This window comes from Fusarium solani (assembly GCF_023522795.1).
Source record: "Fusarium solani strain SB1 chromosome Unknown bctg00000015, whole genome shotgun sequence".
Classification (NCBI taxonomy): domain Eukaryota; kingdom Fungi; phylum Ascomycota; class Sordariomycetes; order Hypocreales; family Nectriaceae; genus Fusarium; species Fusarium solani.
This window is the reverse complement of record NW_027072143.1, coordinates 524,518-546,143: the sequence shown is the minus strand read 5'-3', so window position 1 is coordinate 546,143 and position 21,626 is coordinate 524,518. Positions and strand designations below refer to the sequence as shown.

The 21,626-nt window shown below is 49.4% G+C and overlaps 6 protein-coding genes across 6 annotated transcripts; 4 read left to right on the top strand and 2 right to left on the bottom strand.

Annotated features, from left to right (window-relative positions):
• Window positions 1-793: 793 nt before the first annotated feature.
• On the top strand, window positions 794-1,012 carry MRS44_018133 (uncharacterized protein; the record flags this gene model as incomplete). Its single annotated transcript, XM_065616334.1, has 1 exon — window positions 794-1,012. The coding sequence occupies one exon, from the start codon at window positions 794-796 to the stop codon at window positions 1,010-1,012; it is 219 nt and encodes a 72-aa protein (XP_065472406.1).
• Window positions 1,013-2,854: 1,842 nt separating this feature from the next.
• MRS44_018132 (uncharacterized protein) lies at window positions 2,855-3,592 on the top strand (the record flags this gene model as incomplete). The annotated part of the gene is made up of 1 exon (XM_065616333.1): window positions 2,855-3,592. The coding sequence occupies one exon, from the start codon at window positions 2,855-2,857 to the stop codon at window positions 3,590-3,592; it is 738 nt and encodes a 245-aa protein (XP_065472405.1).
• A 2,158-nt stretch (window positions 3,593-5,750) lies between these two features.
• On the top strand, window positions 5,751-6,734 carry MRS44_018131 (uncharacterized protein; the record flags this gene model as incomplete). Its single annotated transcript, XM_065616332.1, has 2 exons — window positions 5,751-5,845; window positions 6,119-6,734. 2 exons carry the CDS (start codon window positions 5,751-5,753, stop codon window positions 6,732-6,734), a joined length of 711 nt encoding a protein of 236 aa, XP_065472404.1.
• A 756-nt stretch (window positions 6,735-7,490) lies between these two features.
• MRS44_018130 (uncharacterized protein) lies at window positions 7,491-11,066 on the bottom strand (the record flags this gene model as incomplete). Its single annotated transcript, XM_065616331.1, has 3 exons — window positions 7,491-7,915; window positions 7,973-8,747; window positions 9,138-11,066. The coding sequence occupies 3 exons, from the start codon at window positions 11,064-11,066 to the stop codon at window positions 7,491-7,493; spliced, it is 3,129 nt and encodes a 1,042-aa protein (XP_065472403.1).
• Window positions 11,067-13,156: 2,090 nt separating this feature from the next.
• Window positions 13,157-14,415, top strand: MRS44_018129 (uncharacterized protein; the record flags this gene model as incomplete). The annotated part of the gene is made up of 3 exons (XM_065616330.1): window positions 13,157-13,183; window positions 13,429-13,454; window positions 13,524-14,415. The coding sequence occupies 3 exons, from the start codon at window positions 13,157-13,159 to the stop codon at window positions 14,413-14,415; spliced, it is 945 nt and encodes a 314-aa protein (XP_065472402.1).
• An 864-nt stretch (window positions 14,416-15,279) lies between these two features.
• On the bottom strand, window positions 15,280-21,377 carry MRS44_018128 (uncharacterized protein; the record flags this gene model as incomplete). Its single annotated transcript, XM_065616329.1, has 3 exons — window positions 15,280-15,514; window positions 15,632-19,174; window positions 19,231-21,377. 3 exons carry the CDS (start codon window positions 21,375-21,377, stop codon window positions 15,280-15,282), a joined length of 5,925 nt encoding a protein of 1,974 aa, XP_065472401.1.
• Between the last annotated feature and the right edge of the window lie 249 nt (window positions 21,378-21,626).

Below are 21,626 nucleotides of genomic sequence, written 5' to 3'. Positions count from 1 at the left end.
CCGATTCTCCCAAGTGAGAGTATTGCCTAATGCGGCTGACAGCCCCTATAGTGGGCCTGCTCTGACCAATAATATCGAGCTATTGTTCAACATCAGCCGCCGTCTGCCATAATATTTTTGACCCCCTTCACCTGAACTAATTCAACTATTCAGCGCTTACTGCATAACTCTTCATACCCGACAAACCTGGTGAATTGTTTCTTTTTGCAAAGCAACGACACAGCAGGGGAGGAGAGTGGTAATGTCCTCTTGTTTGCGCAGACGCGCCCTGACTCATGAGGAGGTCGAGGGGAGACGCTCGGGGTGTACCCTAGAAGTACCCGCCTCGGAGCTGTCTACCGGGCCTTGGAGCAATGGTCGCCTTTTTCTCCCCCGTTGCGCGGCTGCGCAATGAAGAATGATGGATGCGAATCGAATCAAGGCTGGCAGCGCTGGCCACTCACCAGATCCTCTGCGCAAGTCGGTAGCGAGCCAGCCGCCACCCAGGTTATTCACCTCTTGGGACCCGGAAGCGCTCGGGTGGCTGCTCACTGTTGGTTGTGATTTCCTTCCCAACTTCCGGTCACGACGTGGGGAGGAGTCCACTCTAGATCGACTCTTGTTGGACGCGTCAATTGTCAAGGCTCTTGTCCCCGCCATGATACCAAGACCGACATGCTCCTTGAAACAAGTACCTGGGCTCCGACTGCAAGACATGAATCTGCTCGCGACACTGTCGTTTCCTGCATTCCACCCCCTTCCCGCGTGCTTCTCTCGGCCCTAGGCACAGTGATGCCGAGCAACATCATTGACAATGTCCGTCAATGGCTCGATTATCTCCTCCCCCAAGCCCGAACCTGCGAGCGACATCGTCCAACACCCTTCCGGGGCACACTCCTTTCCTACCGCCACAGTGACCAGCGACGACGACAGCGACGTCGTTCCCAACTCGGCCGGACCTGCTCCTCCAGCCAAGGCGCTTTCGACCAAGACCCTAGACCAGCTCCAGTCTCAGCCCACGGTAGAATTGTGAATACACAAGCCCACATCTCAGCCCAGAAGTCAACACAGTTTCTTCCTGTGCCTGAATTCCACTTCATAAACTCAGAGAGGGTGGTTCCATGCTTGGATGCAATGGCAGCTCAGTCGTTTTTCTCCTGGGCAAGGTAGAACTTGTTGCAGCTTTCAACAAGCTAGATAGGATCAGGGGTCTTGATGTCTGGCATAACACGTCAGCACAAATTGCACGTCTCATCAGATGTTGGCAAAAAATGTCGTACCATCTGAAGGGAGGGTTGGCGAATGGTTAGGCTCCTCGGTCACTGCCAGCTCCGACTCTGGATCTGAGTTAGGACTGGACCTGAAAATGTCTTCAAGATGGTAAGATTAGGCTTGCCACCCTGCGAAACAGCTTACTGCTGATTTAAGCTGAGTTTATGTCTTGTTTATGCCTGAAACCGGCTTCCTGGGCCTTTCTTTCCTCTTCCTCTGATCATTTGCATTATGGCATTGGACGTACGGTTTTGTGAACCTGCAACACGCGTAGATCAAGAGACGCGGGCGGCCCTACCCTACAGTCTTCAGTGGTCTTCCCGCAAGTAGATTTTCCAACAGCCCTCGACCGGTGATCCCGCTGATGGGCTTAGCTGGATTAGGCATGGTTGGTATTATACTATCTTCAATCTCTGAAAAGCCTGGGATTTATTTTTGAAGTCCAGGACTAGTGAGACTGTAATTCTGTTTCGGAGCAAATGCAAAACCTGTCACGCCTCGCCCTGTCATAGTAGAAACCACGAAGCAACTCTCTCGTTACAAGCAGACGAAGCCTTCCATTGAGTTCGACTGTCTACTACCCGAGGCGACGAAAGCCGCCACCGGGTGGCGGACTGTAGACAAGGTCGGCCGTAAGACAGGTAGTCGATTCTAAACATCAATATCATTAACTTGAGAGGCACAAATATGCATAGCCGACTACCAAGCAAGCCTCCTTTCATAAATTGCATAAAACATAATAATTATCTAATTATGACAGATTGCATCTTGTGTAACGGTCAATCATAAATGGAGGCGAGTTGTGCACTGTACTCATCACCAACTAGGAAGTACAGAATAAGCAGCCACGAATCATCCGGAGAATCAGAGGGAGTAGTTTTATTGGGGTTGCCTCACGTGATGACCACACTGCACAATAGACTTCCCGGCTCGGAAGGTTCACTGAGGGGTTTTCTTCCCTCCGGCAACTGCCTCACGGGGAGTCAATTGCTCGCCTCGGCAGGTGTCTCGTCATCTCTCACGCAGTCAAGACTCGACTTTCACACCCCCACCTTCCCTCTGTATATAGCACTACTACAATATACAGACACTTGCCTCCCTACGAGGGAGCGCGGACGGGCCCTCTCTGACGCTGCGGTCTAACACGCTTACGCATAAGACCGCAGTGACAGGTGACCCGTTGCGGCCAAACTACACACACTCTGTCCCTCTTGACTGCGTGAGGTCACCAATAAAAAAAGCAATTATACCTGGGTTGGGCAACAACCTCCACATCACATTCGAGGCTGTGTGGCTGAAGATACCTGCCTGTGGCTTGTTCACCAGCCCCCTCCTCTATTGAGCAACCGCGTCGCGTAGGAACGCGCTCGACCAAGTTCGCGGCTTTGACCAACATCAGTGACGCCCTACTACGCTATCACTTTGCCGCATCAACCTCAATCACATACCCAGAGCAAACGAGAAAGGAGATTATATCCTGCGCTCCCGTGTGTTGCTTCAGGTACTGTCTCGGCGCAAACCTCGTCATCGCGCGACATCAAGCTGACCGTGATTAGACCCCTACAACGTTCATGCTTCACTGCTGAGAGCCAGGGACCGGACAATGGCTACAGGTACTCCCACCAAGGAGGGTGATGTCCCCACGGTTCGCGACAAGAATGTCGATAGTCGCAGGGTGTCGTCTGATGCTGGCACCGGAGCTCATAGTAAAGGCCTGAGAAGAAGTCTCAGAGGAACTTCCAACATCGGCAACCCCGCCAAAGACAACGTCGATGGCCTCACACCTGGCGCCGCCGAACAGAACGAGCCGAAGAGCACCAACGAGCAGAGGGGCAAGAAAGATGCCGGGGTGGATGGTGACGCCGCTGCCGCACCTGCCTCGATGGATGAGTCACAGGTTAACAAGTTCAATGCCCATCGCGTCGATACTGAAGCCTCGACTGTTGAGATTCAAGTTGAGTGGGAGGGTGGTAAGACTACTTGGGAGGCGGAAAGAGATCTGCAGGAAGACGTCCCAGCCCTCGTCTACAAGTACTGGGACGGGCTCGGGGGACGCAAGAGTGCGACTAACCTCGAGCTTCACCACGTTTTCAAGATCTCAAAGCGTGCCAAGGTCTCCAAGAGCCCCCAGCCTTCCGACAACTCCAAGGACACCCAATACACGTATCGGGTCCAGTGGGTTGGCTTCCGCCGCACCGACTCAACGTGGGAGCCTGAGTCCAAGCTCCGAGAGATTGCCCCGGATGAGTTCGAAAAGTTTGAGGCCAAAGAGTCTCGGAAGCGCAAGAATATCCGTGGCCCAGGACGATCACGCAAGAAGGCTAGAGGCGCCAATAACTAATGACTGGGGGTCTCGTTAAAGTCGGTTCATTCCCAGTGAGATAACTCGGCGAGGCCGTTCAGTACGACGGGTTTCGTAAGAGTATGCTTTCCATGTTTGAAAGTTGGGTTATTAAAGATGAAGATGACATGCTCCCATATATGTACAATATAGCTTTCGGTAATCTTCGTGCTTTCGCAGTTGCCTGATACGATGCTTGTTCAAACAGGTCCTGCCGCAACGGCCCCGGTTCTGTCATGGGGCACATTGATGTTGCCTCGCCCAGCGAAGCGGGCGAGAAAGTATGTCATGTTCTTCCACGTTCCTCACTTGTTTTCGACGAAGAATGCATCGAGAGCGCCGACCATGAGCGCCGTATCACCAATTACTCGCTCTTCTGCCTACATCGCCCCCCTCGTCCACCCGCCCGAAATCAACCAACTGCCGCGGCATGCCAGCGTGCACCCTCAACCACACATTCAGATGGCCAACCCCTCACCCTTATGCAGTTGTTGTCATTAACCACCCAAATGCGCCTTCTCAGCCGCATTGCCAACCCCTCAGAAACATGCTATGCAACCTAAGCTGTCGGCGATTCCCTCTGCTCTCTTCAGTATGGCACCGGAGACAATGACCTTCTCTTGATTATGCCTTGCTGTCTTTTCCCGTGTAAATATGCCATCCCTTGCTGACGACTAACTTGAGCGTCAAAAATGGCGATGATGAGCCTGAGACGCATCTCACTGGGGACTTTTTATGGGCTTTACGTTTCCAGAGTGCTTGTAACCCGTATATCTGATGTACTGGCTTCTATGGAGTCAATGGTTGGATGTTGGGTAGGGCCAGCAACGGCTTATCGTTGCTACACGTGCCCTTCTCATGCCCATGGCAAACTCGATAGCGAGGCCAAGATTGAGATGAAAATCAACGACTAGCTTGAAGTCAAAAAAAGCTTCCTTTATTTGACCGACGTCGTACTAAGGATGAGAGAAAGCGTGGGACTGTTCTGGGGCATGATGATTGAATGACCAGTACACAATTCTGGTACATGAGGCACAGTGTGTTGGTGTTGGAATAATTGGGAGCTTCCCCCTCACTTCAGGGTCACATCACAAAGTCCTAGATTGAAAGTTGAAAGTCCTAGATGGAATCGCATGGGATATAAACCCCTAGGGAGCTCTCACCATGACAATAATAATAATAACCTTGATTTTATCAATCACACCCAGCATCACTGCGCAATTCAACAACAGTTGGTTGATCAAGCTTGACAGCGGAATCGGATAGCCGACCGGCGTGATAACGGCCCGGTTGAGGGAGCCTTTATGTAAGAGTCGATGGTTGCAACCTCACAGTTGAAATCGACAGTTGCTTGGCATTTAGTGTAGAGGCGAGATGTAATAGAATTTGATGCTCAAGGTTGTCATAGCAAATCGGAGACACGGATCTAAATGTAGTTGGTAGGTGTAGAGCCTTGATCTCCAATTCTCCAATAGGATTGAACCAAATCAACTCGCTAGCACGCATATACAAGGTTGTTATTGGTGCTGACCCTGACTCTCGGTAGTTGCTTCTGACTAGTCTCGGTGGACCATCTTTATGAAATACTTATGCCGCTGGCAGACATCACAACCCCGAATTGCACCTCGGGCTCCAATCCTATTCTTGGACAGTCCATCTCTCGACTCAACGCTATTTGATACACATGATCTCTTGGTGGCGACCCATTTTCAGCCTCTGCTTTTCGAGACACAACGAAGCCGTCTCGATGTATCTCTACTTTTACCCTCATCCACCAGTATACCGGAAAATCTGACGCGAGCGTAGGCTGAGAGGTGAAGTAATGGCCCAAAATGCGACACCTGGCGTTGCGCGTGCCTGAGTCTGGTCACCGATCTACCCAAGAGTCAGCCGAGGGCGGCTTGCGCGGCAACACCGCGGTTTACTACCAAGGAAGAACAAGAAAAATGTTACACAGGATCTTCGGGAAGCCGCAGCTTCACTGCAGATTTAGGTGCATCGCAAGGGAGCAAAATACTGTGTTGGTAGAGTATGGCAAAGCCGAGTGACAGCTTGCTAATTCAATCTTGATCTGTGAGCCAAGCTCAACGGGCACCAACTTCTGGCCTGATGACAGTAGGAAACTAAAAAAGAAAAGAAAAAAAAATTGGTTCATAGCATGAGAAAAGCGGCCTTGACACAGACGTCCAGTTCCCGGGCGGACGGAAACCTCTCCTCGGACGACGCGGAGTCTACGGACTCGACGAAGGTCTTGTAAGTCTGAGGTGGGACGAGGACAGGATCGCCTCACTCGTTCATCTCACAGAGGCGATGAAAGACCGCTATGAGGAGACGGCAAGGAAGAAGACGACGACAACAAACAGGGCGAGGATAGGGAGTTCACCACGTAGATGAATGACCTAGATGAAATGAGCGATGGCGAAATACCAGATGAAAAGGCCGGTGCTGGTGCCGCTAGAAGATCCCCCGAAGAACTAGTTGAGTTACTCTTTGGCCTTTGATTGTGGAGTCGCATGGCTGCTATAGTTGTTATGGTCGTTGGAGGACTCGTCCGGAGTGGACGCTCATCTTCTTGATATTGACTGCCCTCTCCGATAATCGAATTGGCCTGAGCGAGCTCTTGTTGATGAGGAACAACTACGATAAGAGAAGTTCTCTAAAGGAACTAGCCAATAGTGTCGCTTTGCTGTTGGCATCTGTCGAAGTTTTGGGCCTGTCATTAGGCCAATCGCATGATGATTTTGAATATGTACCAGACTCACTTCATTACTCTGCTCATCTCTTCGAAGATTTCTTTACGCTTCACTTGGAAACGGACATGTTCCTCGAAGAAGCCATTCGAGATCAAGTCACAGTTATATCTCTTCAGGTGCAGCATACTCACGGACTTGAGGAGCTCCTACAGGGACATCCAGGCCTCAGGCAGTTCACGATTGCCCTTGACCTTATTCCCCCTTTGGAAGAGGACTGGCGGGCTCAGATGATGATGGTATTATTGAGAGGTCACCTAAACAACGAAGATGCTACGGCATCAACCCGCGCAGCTTACAAGGAGGCTACTCACGGGGGCAAGTTCGCAAGGCTTTTAGCATCCGTCCTCCGCCAAGTAAACCGACTGTTGGGGGACAGCACAGACACGTAAAAGGAGGTTGAGCGACACATCGAAGTCCATTTTACACTCGCGAGGAATGCATGGATAAAGGTTTGGGGTCACTGGCTGACTAAGACACTGTACGGGAGAAGCACTCAACTTGATATCGAGATTATCAAGTGGAAAGCCATCCTCCTTAAAGGTTCATTGTACAGTTCTTACTGCTATCGACTCTCATATCTTAACCAACACACAAGACGTTCAAAGCCCCATATCATTTTCCGGGAGAATGCTCCTAGGATCTGTAACAGTTGAGCGATATTACACAAGCCTATATACTTTGTGTGTAGAATTACGGGCCATAGTATCAATGGCAGCCGGACTTTCGGTGAACAATGTTCGTGAATCCGGCATCTTCGGCCCAACCTTGGGGTCTCGGCCTTGACAAGACTCTCGACCCAATTTTGTCCTCGCTACAGTGATGAAAAGCTTGATCCGCTCCAGGAAGTGGTAGATTTACGCCTTGCATTGATGAATCGCAGATGATTAGTTTTTGATGGGGAATTTTTTTAGCAGTCGGTTCAATAATACGCCGTCATGGAGGAGATCTACGTGAATGTAGGAACAGAGTGGCCGGAAAATGATTTTTTGCCTCTAGACTAGTCAAATTGTAGAGGAGTCAGAGCAGCGCAACAGAGACGATATTACTAGTGACAAAATTATATTCAATGCCCAAGTCTTTTCTATTCACCAATAGCTAAGCCATTTGGGAAACCTGGACTTGGAAGGAAGAATTTACCTCTCAAATCAAGCTTCAAGACTGGCAACTTGACCAAAGCCTGCAGGAGATCGAAAGGTCCCTAGAGTTAGGACAGGCACCATTTTATCTACCCTATCCAATGTTGGCTTTATTTTGCTTGAGACGCGGCAAGTATGTGGTGAAATGTAGGACTCGTAATACCTTGAACCGGATCGCTCCGTTCTGGAATACCATGTTGGTGAGGTGAAGGTGTCGACCATGTTCACGGCCGAGGAAATGCTATAGCCGTCATAGGGCTTCTTTATTTGTGGCTTCAGAATGCCGTGCTTGCTCAGTTCCTTCATCAAGGAACCCAAGAGCATGCTTGAGCATTCGTAGGAGCATTCTGATTCCTGGCATAGAGTGTCGAGTGGTTTGTATATTGTCGAAAAGATTTGAGCAAGCGCATTCTGACGCTCTTCGTCAATCCGTTCTGGAAATATTGCGAATAAAAACAATAAAAAGCACAGCAAAAAGTGATGAAACATACTGAGAATCGCATGAGGGATTGGGACACCCTCTACTGTGATCAACCTCTCGCTTTGTCTCAACGCAAGCCCGGCCATCTTTTCAAAGATATCTTGACGTTGGAACACCCCTGATACGAGAAGCCAGAGAATGGTGTCTTTGCCGTAAGTGCTTGGCTGGCTTTCCGCCAGTGCGTCCACCCAAATACCAGCAAAGACTTCGACAATCTCCAGGCAATCGTAGTAGTCCACAATCGTGGCGACTTTTGCCATCATCTCAAGGGTAAGCTGCCGTGGAACGCTTCGGTTGTGACCGTGCATGATGTCGAGGACAATTACGAGAGCTTCGGGGTCCCACCCAATTGCTGTGATACAGTAAAGTCCTTGGCTATTTGCAATCGCCTCGGCAAACGAACCGTTGAGCATCTTTCGAAAGACAGGTGAAGCTTGGGCCAAATGAGACGATGATACCAACATTTGGTAGCACACCTGCCCATGCTCAGTCCCAGGGCTCTTTCCAAGGGTCCGCTCTGCCGTCTGGGTAGTAGAATACATGTCGATATTTCCGTTGTTGATCGAACCACATCTTACTAGAGACGATTGATCGCCATGATGAACAACCTTGCTCTGTTCACCGGCAGCTGGCGCACTTCTCGATGCTTCGTCGACGTGCCCTTCTGGTGGCCCTTGTTCAACTGCTACCGATACGGCTGGGGCTTCCTCAACTGTCCGCATCTGGTCAACAGCTGGTACCTCCTCCTCAATGGTGGCGTCATCGATAGGCAGGGTTGAAAGCCACTCCACTCAATCCACTGGCTGCTCGAGTGGTGTGGGTAGATCATAATCCACTGAATATCTCAGTATAGTGGATCCACTGGAAGCTATCGTGGATTGGGTGGATTGGGTGGATTGGCAAGTGCCTCTATTCTTGATGCCATGATGGTGAAGCTATTCCCGAAGCCCTTGCCCACGTACGTCCCTTATTCCAACTTCCACGTGAGACTTATCTCCAACTGGCTTCCATCTCGTCTTGAACGCCCACCACCTGAGTGAGCCACTTTGTTGCCCATCCTTCAAGCTGTTGATCTGACATCTGAGCCAATTCGAGGTTGACTTTTTCTTCGTCTACCGAGATAAAAAGGGATCTAATTCATGAATAATACCTGCCCTCAGCCATGAATGCAATACCTGGCACATCCCGATAATCTGGGCTTCAAGCCGGTGGCGCAGAGGGTTCACCATCCGACCTGCTGCTGAGAAAAGACGCTCACACTCAGCAGACATTGGTTGTATCGTGAGAAAATCGAGCGCCATTCGCGATAAGTTTGGATACTTGAATCGCTTCTCGTGCCAGTAAGCGAGAGGATCGTCAATGGAGCCATCGCCACTTTCGCAGTGCGTAATCCAGTGGAGGTATTCGTCTTCGCCTGGCGTGAGGCCATCGTGACCTGCTTCTGGCGCTGTGTAGCGGTTTCGTTTAAGGTATTCCTGGAACGGATTGTCCGAAGTCTTCCGCTGCTTGGGAACTGGCTCAACGGCTGATGGCTCCTCTCCAGGCAATACGGCCTCCCGATACTCAAAACGCCAGACATCATGAACCATGTTTTTTGCCTCGTCAATCCACTCAGGGCGGTCAGTCCAGTTGCGTTCAAACCATTTCCATCGGTATGCCGGATGGAGCGCTAGGCCAGTGTAGTAGATGGGCGTCTCGCTTAATATCTCGTAGTACTCATTCAACTTCTGCCAGCCCAAATTGATGTTGATCCTGAAGTGTTCAGGATCAGGGAAGTCCTTCGCGATATCCTTGAAGCGTTCAAGCTGCTCTAGAAGGAATTCGAAGCCTTGAATAACGTCCCAAATATTGCCATATGACCCAGTCCACCCACGCTTCCGCTTGCGGATCTGGCCGTCGCCTTCAAGCATTTTGATCGTGGCTTCGTAGTAACCAAGGATTTGCGCAAATAATTCGACCACCTCCCAGTCCTTATCGGATAGCTGGTTCTCTGGCTGGCAAATGAAGGGCAATGTGAGTGACTTCTTAGGGCCGCCCCTCTTGGTCTTGTTCTGTTGTTCGAAGTCGATTCGATGGTGGGCAACGAGTCGCTCGATATGGTCGCGAAGCAGTAGACCTCGTCGTATCATATATAACTGTGATAACCATCTGGTATCGTTGTCCAAAATAACATCCAATGGCTTTCTGGCTTTGAGTTTGGGGTCAGTTGACTTGTTGACGGCTTCTTGTTGAATATTGCGAAGCATGCCAGTCAACAAGTCAGATCTGTGGATAGCTACCACAAGATTGTGCAATTTGCCTGCTGGCCCCTTCTTGCGCCAAATCAAGTGCTCTGCTTCAGTAAGAGGCTCTGCCCCTGATATCCGCCGCTCAAAAGCGTCAGCATCGTGCCCGAATAGAACGGCTTTGGCGGAGAGGTTCAAGGTATGCCCAAAACAGCGTCCTCGCCTGCGGGCGCCTACGAAGCCGAGCTCTCCACCAATAATCTCCATAGCGGTATCATTGTTTTTTTTCGCGTTGTCAAGCGTGAAATAGCCAATCTTGTCTTGGATCTGATACGATTCAATTACGTCGAGGATTTCGGCGGCGATATTAGGCCCAGTGTGCCTGGCGCTGACTTCGGGGAGCCCGAGCGTAATCTTGCAAGGTTTGTTGTTTTCGTCCCTAAAGAAGCAACAGATACCATATAAGGCGTGCCGGTTTCCAGACCGCCAGCCGTCAAAGGACATGTGGATAAGGCCAGGCGCCTTGCTCAAGGCCTCTATCACCTTCTGCTTGTTTTGTTCGAACGCGGCGACGATCTTTTCTCGAACTGTTGTGTGGGTAATATTGGCTTTACGTGCCGTAACTGACGGGTTCAAGTAATCGAAGATAGCATGGAGTTCTGCCTCCTCGGCAATTGAAAAGGAGTGATTCCTGGCCACGATCCAGTCGATCAGAAGCCTCCGGAAGTGTTCCTTGTCGAAGCGTTTGATGAAGTCGTTCGCAATTGCTTGTTCTCGTGGGTCGTGTAGATCGAGCTTCATGGATTCAGCGAGAGTCCGCTGCCCCGGAGGCTTTCTGCCCTTAGAATTCGCCTTCTTTTCAGCAGTTCCTTTGGTCATCCCAGGAGGAGCGCGAATCCCGTGGTCGTTGAACAGATGATTGTACGCGTTGTGAATGCCATCAGCTTCGAAATGACGCGGATGTGGATTATTCTTGCGAATGCACGCTCGACATATCCATCTGCGGTCGTCTTCCTTTTGGATGTCATATCCAAATTGCCAGGCCCGGCAGCGGACCCGAAGCCGCTGTCGGAAATGTCGAAGCAGGAATCAGGCGAGGTCATGGTAAAATAATCTCTTTGTCATGTCGAAATCGCAAAATATGATGCAGTGATGGGTTAACAACAGGCCGTCAAGTAAGCGCGCGTGACGCGTCCAACGCGGTCAGTTGGCACAATAGGCCCTTATCCCGCAGATGTTTCAGATACTTCCTTTCAAGCTAATTTGTTGTGGACAAGCACGTAGCCAGTGTCATCTTGGGGTCGCGTAGTAGATAAGTCCCTAACAGCCTTCAAATCACGAGCTTGACGCGAGTAGTGTCGCTTGCAATTTTTCGCGCAGTATTGAGAAATCGAGGGATCTGGACGCGTTTTTCGAATTAGCTTGCCGGAAGTTATTTAATAGTATAAGTGTTGCGTTATAAATCCAAAATATGGACAGTCGAACCTGATATGTACTGGAAATGTCGTTATGTAACAGGAAAATATATAACTCTTAATGGCTCTCAAGACGATATGGCACTCACGGAGCAAAGCTTAAATATACCTATCGAGACTTATATTGCCCTAATGAGAAAGCCAAGGACATTCCAATGATACTTCCTGAATTTTATGCATTCTAAAATTGCGTTTATTTAGAAGCTTCATGGTGGTTTTGACATAGGGTAGCAACATTGTAGAAACGTAGGGGCACATCAGGCTCTGTTAGAGGCATTCTGCCAAAATATATGGGCGCCCTTAACTACCCCACTTCTAATCCACCCAATCCACCCACGACATCGTCGAGTGGATTCGGTGGATTAGCCAATCCACTGGGATTTTGCCAGTGGAGTGGACAGTGGAATCCACGAGTGGATCCACTACGTGGATTGAGTGGAGTGGCTTTCAACCCTGTCGATAGGATGTGAGCCCTCGAGAGCTTCGGCGTTGGTGCCAATTAAGGCTTCAAAAAGTGCGTCAGCCCTTGTCCTACGACGCTTCTTGCTCTTCTTCCCCTTACGCTTCAAGCCACCATTCCCCAATTCTTGGTTTTTAGGAATCCCAAGATGATCATCGATCCATTGATAGTAATCCAAAGTGCATGTAGTATCCCTTCAATTGTCGAGGAGTGTTGAGATCCATTGTTTAACGGATCAATGGCTATTCCGATCCATTGGTGGCGAGGATGTGGATGTCTTCTTGTCAATAGTTTCCGGTGGTTAACACTAGTCTTTCTTCTTCTTTAACACAACATGCTCATCTCAACAAGGAGCTCCGGTCGGGTCACAGCAGGGGTTGGCAGCCAATAAAAATGCATCGGATTGAACCAGTATCAGTATCAGTAGGGAGTAGTTTTATTGGGGCTGCCTCACGTGATGAGCCCCCACCAAGTAGTCACTTTCAGTTTCTATACCTAGCAATTTCGATTAACGTACATGATAAGCATATGTCTCAGACAAGTAACGTGGAGACCCCCACCTTTGGCCAGTACCCCCCTTTAGCCACATCATCATAGACTTCATCCTTGGCGATGCGAATAATTAAGTCGGCCACAGAATTATCATTTTACGTCATATGAAGCTCAAAATTATATTATTATAATCGGAAATAGATAAAGAACGTGAATATCGAGTTTCTTGCGCTCTCAAAGACCTCAAACACGCTCCGCTCTCGCAAGTTGCTTCTACGCACGCCATCTCACGCGGGAGTCTTCGCAACCGCAAAAAAGGCGGCACCAACGCTCGCGATGCTCAAATTCCGGCTCAAAAGTTAAATCCGGACCAAGAGAAGAATCTAGTCAGTTGGATTTTAAACGAAGAAGCTGCTGGCCGCGGCCAAAGCAAGGCAAATATACGCAAGTTTACGGACCTCATACTTAAGCACGATAGACGAGACAAACACGTCGGCCATAACTAGGTCAACCGCTTTATTACGCGCCATAAAGACATCAAAATGAAGCCATCACGACCTACAGACGCCGTACGAGCGAATAAGACTACGGAGGAGCAGTTACAGCGCTTTTTTCGACTCCTAGAGAACCAAATCGAGGATAAAGATATCGACTAGACCACGTTACACAATATCGACGAACATAGAGTTACTAAAGGGGAGACTAAGGCCGGAAGAGTCATAGGGACTTCCTTTACATCCTTCGCAACCGTCTCAGCGAGCGATTCTCGTACCTAGGTCTCAATAATCGAGTGTATTTCAGCTTATGGCACCAGTACGACGCCGGTGGTGATTTTCACCGGTCAGAACCTTCAGGGCCAGTAGTTTGACCCTCCGTGGCCGGATTGGAAGTACAACTGCACATCTTCAGGAAATGGTCGAATAGCTTGATCTTCAGGAAATGGTTCATCGAGGTGTTTCTACCAGAAACAGAGCCTACTCCCGGGAAATGGCGACTCCTTATTCTCGACGGCCACAGCTCTCATATGACAGTAGAGATAATGTTCCTAGCTTGGTTAAATAAGGTACAGCTTCTTTACTTACCGCCACACTCGTCTCATACCACACAACCTCTCGACATTGGGATCTTTGCGGTTCTTAAGCGATTTTTTCACCAGGAGACTGAGAAGTATGCAACCTTCGCAGCCAGGTCTCCTATTCAAAAACGACGCTTCATATACTCTTATGAAATAGCTCGAAAGAAAGCCATGACCGAGGGGAACATCCGACACTCATTCCGGGGCTCAGGAATCTATCCTATCGACATTGAGAAGCCGATAAAGCAGATTGTCAATACCAAGCGCCCTCCCCCGCCGGATTTGACACCATCAACACCAAAAAAGCAGAAGCTACTAGCTCGTGATAATCTTCGTACGCCAAAGAACGAGAGGGATATCAAAAGACGGCTAGATCAGGCCCGGTATAGCGATGGCGGCGTCAATCGTGAAGCCCGACATCTGATTAACCAGAACGGCAAGCAGATCACTCATTTAAACAGCATTATCGCCAGCCAGAAGCAGAGAATTAAGTTCCTAGAGGATAAGCTAGAGTCGCAGAAGCCCACCGGCAGGAAGGCCATTGATTATGGCCCTAACGAGAGGTTTGCGCGCATCAAGGAAATTGCGTACGCTCATTATGAGGCGGCGAAGGCACCTACTAAATACCGCGACCGTAAGGCGCCTAAATTACAAGATAATTCCATCAAAGCAGCAGAGAAGAAAGAGCAAGGTCTGCAGAGTGTATTCCAGGTTCAACTGAATTGATTGCATTATTTTTCGTTGAGAAATAGCTGATTTACGTGATGTATGCATTTTGGTGTTGAGGCAATTTCCACTGGCCAGAGGGGGGTGGTGGCCAAAGCTAGGGTCCCACTGTGACGGTCAAGGTTCCCAACGTAGCAAACCGTAACCCAATTGGTTTATGTTGGCAGTTGTGACGGGGCGTCGTACTGAGCGTGGGGTGGCGAATCACGTCTGATAATGTCAAGAAGTATTCTTGAGTAATCAAATTGTATTGAAAGCTGAGGTAGCGAGAGTGTCTGTCTAAGGGATGTTGTGTGGTTTTTTATAGGCAGGGTCTGGGGAGCATCTCACGATGCCCATCGTGAGATAGTGTTACATTCTCACTTGCCCGGAGTGAGAAAATGGGTCCCGCTCACTCGGTGCGAGTGAGCGGAATACGTTGATCCGTGCCGTGTGGCGACACGCATTCGATCGCGGCATGGGCCGTGACACGATGTCTCCCCTCCGTTGGTCTTGTCCCCAAGGCCACATATAACTTTCGTAGGTTCGTCAACCTTCTTTCGTTTTGTCTGCTATGTCGTGCTGACGCGATGTCTAGCCGTGTTCCGAAACGAAAGGATACTCAAAACGTCAGTCCTTCTTCTCAAACTCTCAATCGTCAAGATAGGGCGGTTGCCATCGATCAATTCGGCTTTCTCGTTATGCCTTGTTCCCGTTGTTCTTTTCGCGGGGTTCAGTGCAAGATGATGGAAGGGGCTAAGAAATGTGGCCTTTGTACCCGACTAGGCCGTCCCTGTGATGTTTCTGGTGTCCCTCTTCATTGTCGTAGGTTCAACCATTTGTGTGAGTGTGCTTGCTTCCTGATATTGTTTCTAGTTTCGCGAGTCACTGAGGAGGACAAGAAATTGGAGGTTGAAGAGGCAGAGGCGGAGAGCCATTTCTTGGCTCGTCGCGAGGCCCTTCGTCGAGCACAGCGGGAATTTGATGCTTCCCTTGACGCGCTGGAGTCTCTTCGTCGCAAGCGTCGAGTCCTGAAATCGCAGGGCGAGGCCATGATCCATTCTGTTTCTGACCCTTCCGAGGAGTCCGCAGAGGTTGGGCGAGAGGCGTCCGAGGCGACCTTTGACCTGCAGTCCTTGGTTCACTCAGACGTTGATTGGTCTGCGATTGGCGTTGACTGGGCTTCGCTGAGATTGGGTGACGACTTCGCGGACGTGGGTCTTTCGGTGCCTCCTACCGGCGAGGTCGTTGGTGAAAGTTCCTCAGCAAACGTTGAGCATTGATGAGGTGTTTGGCTGGTTCCCAGGTATTTTCGGCGTCGGTGTACCCTTTCCACTTGACCAGGTATTCCAATCGATTTCCCTTTTCCTTGTTTCTTCGTGCGTCGAGGATTTTCTCTGCCTCGTATTCCCGTTCGTCTTCAACTTCCATATCGTCGTCGTAGCCTGTGTCGACTTTGATTGTTCCTTCTGCTGATTCAAGTAACGAAATGTTAAAGACTGGATGGAGCTTAACCTTCGGTGGTAAGTCCAATTTGTAGGTGCTATCTGAGAGCTTCTCGAGAATTTTGAATGGTCCGAGGTATTTGAAATCGAGTTTTTTGCTTGGGCGCTTTGTTTCGATGTCTTTTGTGGATAGGTAGACCATGTCTCCCTCCGAAAAAGTCGGTCCTTCCGATCTTTTCTGGTCGTAGTAGCGCTTCATTCGTTCCCGTATGAACTCGAGCTCTGTCCTCAGTTCTGCGTGTAGTTCTCTCAAGTTGTCTGCTTCGAGGATTGCTTTGACGTTTTGGATTCCATCGTATGAGTCTCTATACGGGTCTGGTGTGTAACCAAATAGCGCGTAAGCCGGTGTGGTCTTAATGCTTTCTTGCAGCGAGGTGTTGTAAGCGAACTGAGCCATAGGCAGTAGTTTCGCCCAGTTGTTCTGCTCGTAGTTGATGTAGCATCGTAGGTATGTCTCCACAATCTGGTTGACTCGTTCTGTTTGTCCATCTACCTGAGGTCGGTAGGCAGTTGACATTCGTGGGTGCAGTCCTAGTTGAGCCATGAGGCCTCTCCAGAACTTAGAATCCAATGTTGGTCCTCTGTCAGAGATGATTTCGTCGGGCATTCCGTGTATGCTAACAATATTTCGCATGAATATATAGGCAAGCTGTTCGGAATCCGTCTGTTCATTGAATGGTAGAAAATAGGAAAACTTCGTTAATCGGTCAACGATTACGAGTATGCTGTCGTAGTGTATTCTCGTAGAGGGATCTTCCGAAATCGGTAATTTGGTGATGAAATCCATAGTGATCGACTGCCACGGTCGCTCTGCGACTTCCAATGGCTTGAGCTTGCCGTAGGGCTTGTGTCGTCGTGCTTTGGTGCGTGCACACAAGTCACATCGTTGTAGTACCGTTCTTACCACGTTTTTCATTTTCGGGAATTCGTAGGTTCGTTTGAGTCGTTCCATCATCTTGGCTATTCCGGGATGTCCGTGCAATCTGTGTTCATGGATGTGTTTGATCAGGGCTTCTTGAAGGTGTGTTGGTACTTGCATTTTCCCCGTTTTTTCTTCTTCTGGGATGTCCTGGTTGTGTTCATAGATCCCATGGAACAGTTCTTCTTCCGTGATCTTGTCGATGAAAGCGATTCTTCGAGTTTCCATGAGTTTTGCCTGCTGGATGTAGGCTATTTGTCGTTGTTCATAGTGACCTTCTGGTGTCTGGTGCAGGATTTGATCTTGCACAATGACTTGTTCTGTCTTGAAGTCACTTCGTCGGCTGATAGCGTCAGCTCGTCCGTTCTCTGATCCTTTCCTGTGGATGATGACGTAGTCGAATTCAGAGAGGTATTCAGCGTATCTGAGTTGTCTTCCGCTGAGCTTTTGCGTCGTTGCAAAATGGGATATGTTCTTGTGGTCTGTGTAGACCTTGACCTTGTGCTGACTTCCTAGGAGGTAATGTCGAAATTCTTTGAAAGCATTGACAATTACAAGAAATTCTTTGTCGTAGATGGGATAGTTGAGCTCAGCTCCATGTAGCTTTCGTGAATAGAAGGCTATTGGATGTAGTTTGCCATTCTCATCTCGTTGTCCAACTTGGGCCCCCAATGCATAGTCTGACGCATCAGTTTCTAGCTCGACTTCTTTGGTGGGGTCGAATGTGGCTAGAACAGGTTCTTTCAGGATTGCCTCCTTGAGTGCTTGGAATGCTTCTTCTGCCTTTGGGGTCCAGATGAATCTTGTCTCCTTCTTTGTGAGTTCAGTCAGCGGTATTGCGATCTTCCCAAAATTGCGTATAAACCTTCGGTAGTAGTTTGCGAATCCTATGAAGGATTGTACTTCCTTGAGGTTCTCTGGTTGTGGCCAATCTCTGACGGCCGCGATCTTCTTGGGGTCCATTCGGATTTCGTTCGGGCTGATGATGTGTCCCAAGAATTCTACTTCGTGAGTGTGGAATGTGCTTTTCTCGGGTTCAACGAGTAGGTTCGCGTCTTGGAGTGCCTTGAGCACTTTATGGACGTGTTCCGTGTGTTCTTCCTCCGTTTCCGAAAAGATTAGGATATCGTCCAGGTAGCAAACTACAAAGTCGTCGAGATACTCCCGTAGCACATAGTTGATCATTCGCTGAAAGGCTGCTGGTGCGTTTGTCAATCCGAAAGGCATGACAACGTACTCGAATAACCCGAATTTCGTTCGAAATGCTGTTTTCCATTCATCTCCTTCCTTGACACGGATAAGGTTGTAAGCTCCCTTGAGATCCAGAGCTGTAAACCATTTCTTGTTGTGTAGTCTGTCTCGTAGTTCCGTGACTAGGGGCAGCGGCGTTCGATCCTTGAGGGTAATGTCGTTGAGTTGCCGATAGTCGATAACGAGTCTGAGTTTTCCATTCTTCTTTGGCACAAACATGACTGGGTATCCAGCCGAGGACTTGGAGATTCGGATGTATCCTTTTCTCAGCATGTCTTGGAGGTATTCTTTTAGCGTTCGTAGCTCCACTTCGTTGAGGTTGTAGATGGGATAGAACTTTGGCTTCGTTCCGACTTTTAGTTCTATTTCGAGATCCCATTCGCTATGTTCTGGTAGTCCGGTTTCCAGTTCTTCTTCGAATAGCTTCTGATAGATGCGGTATTGCAAGGGTATGTTCTTGAGCCTTTCTCGTTTGTCGGTTGGTGTGTGTCCTTCTTCGAAAGCTTTCTTCTGAAGCTCGAGGACTTCATCCATTTGCTTGAGTTTGCGTTTGACGAAAGCAATGGTTCTTCTAGTGCGGTTTGCTTCCTTTCTCGCACTGATATGTCGTGTCCCTTTGGGTGGTGAGGAGGTTCTTTCCTCATGCCATCCTTCTCCGTCGTCATCGGTAGAAGGTTGAGATCTCAATTCATCGTCTGACTCGTCGTCATCGCTGGAGAGTGCGTCGTCCCATTGTCGCACCTGGCCAGTTCTCCAATCGATCCATGGGTTGTACTTGTACAGCCATTTGTAGCCTAGGACCAAATCGTGACTCATGGCAATCACATCAAACGTGATTCCTTGATTTCTTTCGTCGATTTGGACTTTGAGGTGATCAATCTCTCGGTCTACTCGTCCTCCATTCGAGGTGAACGGTTGTCCTTCCAGGTTCTCGGCCCTGTACGGTTTCTTCTTGTACTTCCATCTGAGTCCAAGTTCGTTGACCACTTCGGGGTCCATGTAGTTCTCTTCTGCACCGCTGTCTACCAAAGCGTTATACTCCCTTCCGCGTATTCGTACTGAGAGGTTGAATGACTTCTGTCGTTGTCCGGGTTTTCCTGCACTTCTGAGTGCCTTTGTAGGGAGTTCTTCCCTGATTTCGCTCGCCTGCGGCCCTCCTACAGGTGGCGTTCGTCGTTTGGGTTGCGTCGTGCTTCCTCACGGTTCCGGTGTCGTCGTTCTTGGCGAGACTTCCGTGCCTGGGGTTGGAAGATCTCTTCCAAGGTCTTGAGTTTGTCAGGGGCTTGTTTTCGTAGTTGGAGGTACCACTCTCTGTCTCCGATTGTCGTTCCCCTTGCTTCTCTGAGGTTGAACCCTCTTAGATGCATTTCGATTATGCGTCCGTAAATTTGTCCTTTGTTCTCGTCATGAATTGGACATCGTGTCCGCCCGCATCGTAGGGCGTGCTTTTCTTTGCATGGAGTTTCTCCGTAGATAATTCCATAGTCGTATACCCAGGCTGAGTTGTCTGGTTCCGGGTATTCCTGGCGAATGCGCTTCATCCTTCGATGGAATGCCGCCAGTTTTTCCGTCGAGTGTACTTGGCACTGTTCGTGGGGACATTCTTCCCATTGTCGGTCACCGTTGATGCATTCAAATTCTTTGGGATACATTCGTGTAAGTGTCCCGAACAGATTTTTATCCCATTGTTCGTGTTCCTCGATCCATTGTTGACAACCATCGTGGTCGTGAGATCCTGTGGTTGTCGCGCTGCTTTCTCCTCGCAGGGTTCGTTCCGTCAAAAGTCGGGATTTTTTACTCGTGATTCCGTCCGCATCCGACGGATATTCTGAGTCTTGTTCGGACTGTTCCTTGGAGTCGTTCTCTTCGTTACTGGTTTCACGATATTCTTCCGCTGAAGTCCTTCGTACCATGGCCACCGTACGTGTTCGTGAAGACTCGGGTCCCTTGGTAGGTTTCGGGAAGATAGCATTGACCACTTTTTCGTCCAGGTGATCGAGACATTTGTCGTCATAGCAATGTATCCATCCGAGATTCTTGTGATCAGGCTTGGTCGTTCTGATTGCTCGAGGTGCCTCTTCGTCGTCCTGGTTCTGGACTATGTTAACCTGTTTCTTACCTTGGCTCCTTGGCTTCTTCGGCTGTTCGCAGTTAGACGAATAATGCCCATACTTGTCACAATTGTAGCATTTGATCTTGCTGATGTCTCTCGGTTTCCTTTCTCTCCCTTTCTGAACGTTCCCCATGTTCATGGGTCCTGGTTCGGTGCCGTGAGAGGTGTCAGGCTCTCTCTTTTGTCCGTGGTTGGACTGATTCTTAGCCTTGCATTGGGGTTGGCCATAGTTCCCCTTCTTTTCCTGGCGTCTCGCGAAGTTCCGATTGTCGATCTTGACTGCCGTCTCCATGTAGTTATCCAATGTCATCATAGCCTTGTCGACCTTGCAGAGTTCGTCCTTAACGTCTTCTTTGAGGCCTCGATAGAACCTATCCTTAAAGTATGTCTCATCCCAGGGAATCCTGGAGGCTATCTGAAGGAAGTTGGCGACATACTCAGATGCAGCCTTCGTTTGCTTCAGTCTCATCAGTCGATCAGTAGCCGCCTGTACTTCATCCACTTCCCCGAAGACTTTCTTCATCCTATCTTCGAAAACGTCGTAGTCTCGAAAAATTGTCACGGTCACATCGCTCGGGCTTCCTCGGACGTAGTCGCTGAGGAATGGTTCGAACCATCCTAGCGCGCTTCCGGTGAGGCAGCTTCCTGCGAACTTGACACGGTTTTCGTGCTTGAAGAACTGCGTGGGATAGTAGTGAAAGTAGGTGCGTAGTTCCGTCAGGAATGTTTTGAGCTTCTTCTGGTCTCCGCCAAACTTGGTTGGTTTGTGAGGCTTGATGATTTCTCCAAGATCTTTTCCTCCGTTGGCCCGGTTGGCAAGACTTTCCATGGTGTTGATTTGTTCGTTCCTGTGTCGGTTCCGTTCCTCATAGGTCCCGAGGAGCTTGTCGACCTGTTGCTGCAGGTTCTTGTTACTGTTCCGGAGCCTCTCGGTTTCTTCTGCCTGCTGTGTCTTGCTAAGCTCGAACTGGGTAAGGTTTCTTTCCTCGATCTCCTTCATTCTTTCAATGGCTCCATGCTGACTTTCGACCACCGCCATGAGGCTCTTGACACGCTCATGTAAGACTCGGATTCTCTTGTCATCGTCTTCATCCGAATCAGACATTCGAACAATGTCTTCCTCATGGTCCTTCGGTGGGGAGTCCTGAGGCTGCTTTCCTACAGAAGATTCTCCGGTAGTACCGTTGGCAGGCATATTGTCGAAACTTCGCTATTGCTCAGCGTGACGCGGCGTGCAACTGAACAAGAGCTTTCAACGTGTGACGGTCAAGGTTCCCAACGTAGCAAACCGTAACCCAATTGGTTTATGTTGGCAGTTGTGACGGGGCGTCGTACTGAGCGTGGGGTGGCGAATCACGTCTGATAATGTCAAGAAGTATTCTTGAGTAATCAAATTGTATTGAAAGCTGAGGTAGCGAGAGTGTCTGTCTAAGGGATGTTGTGT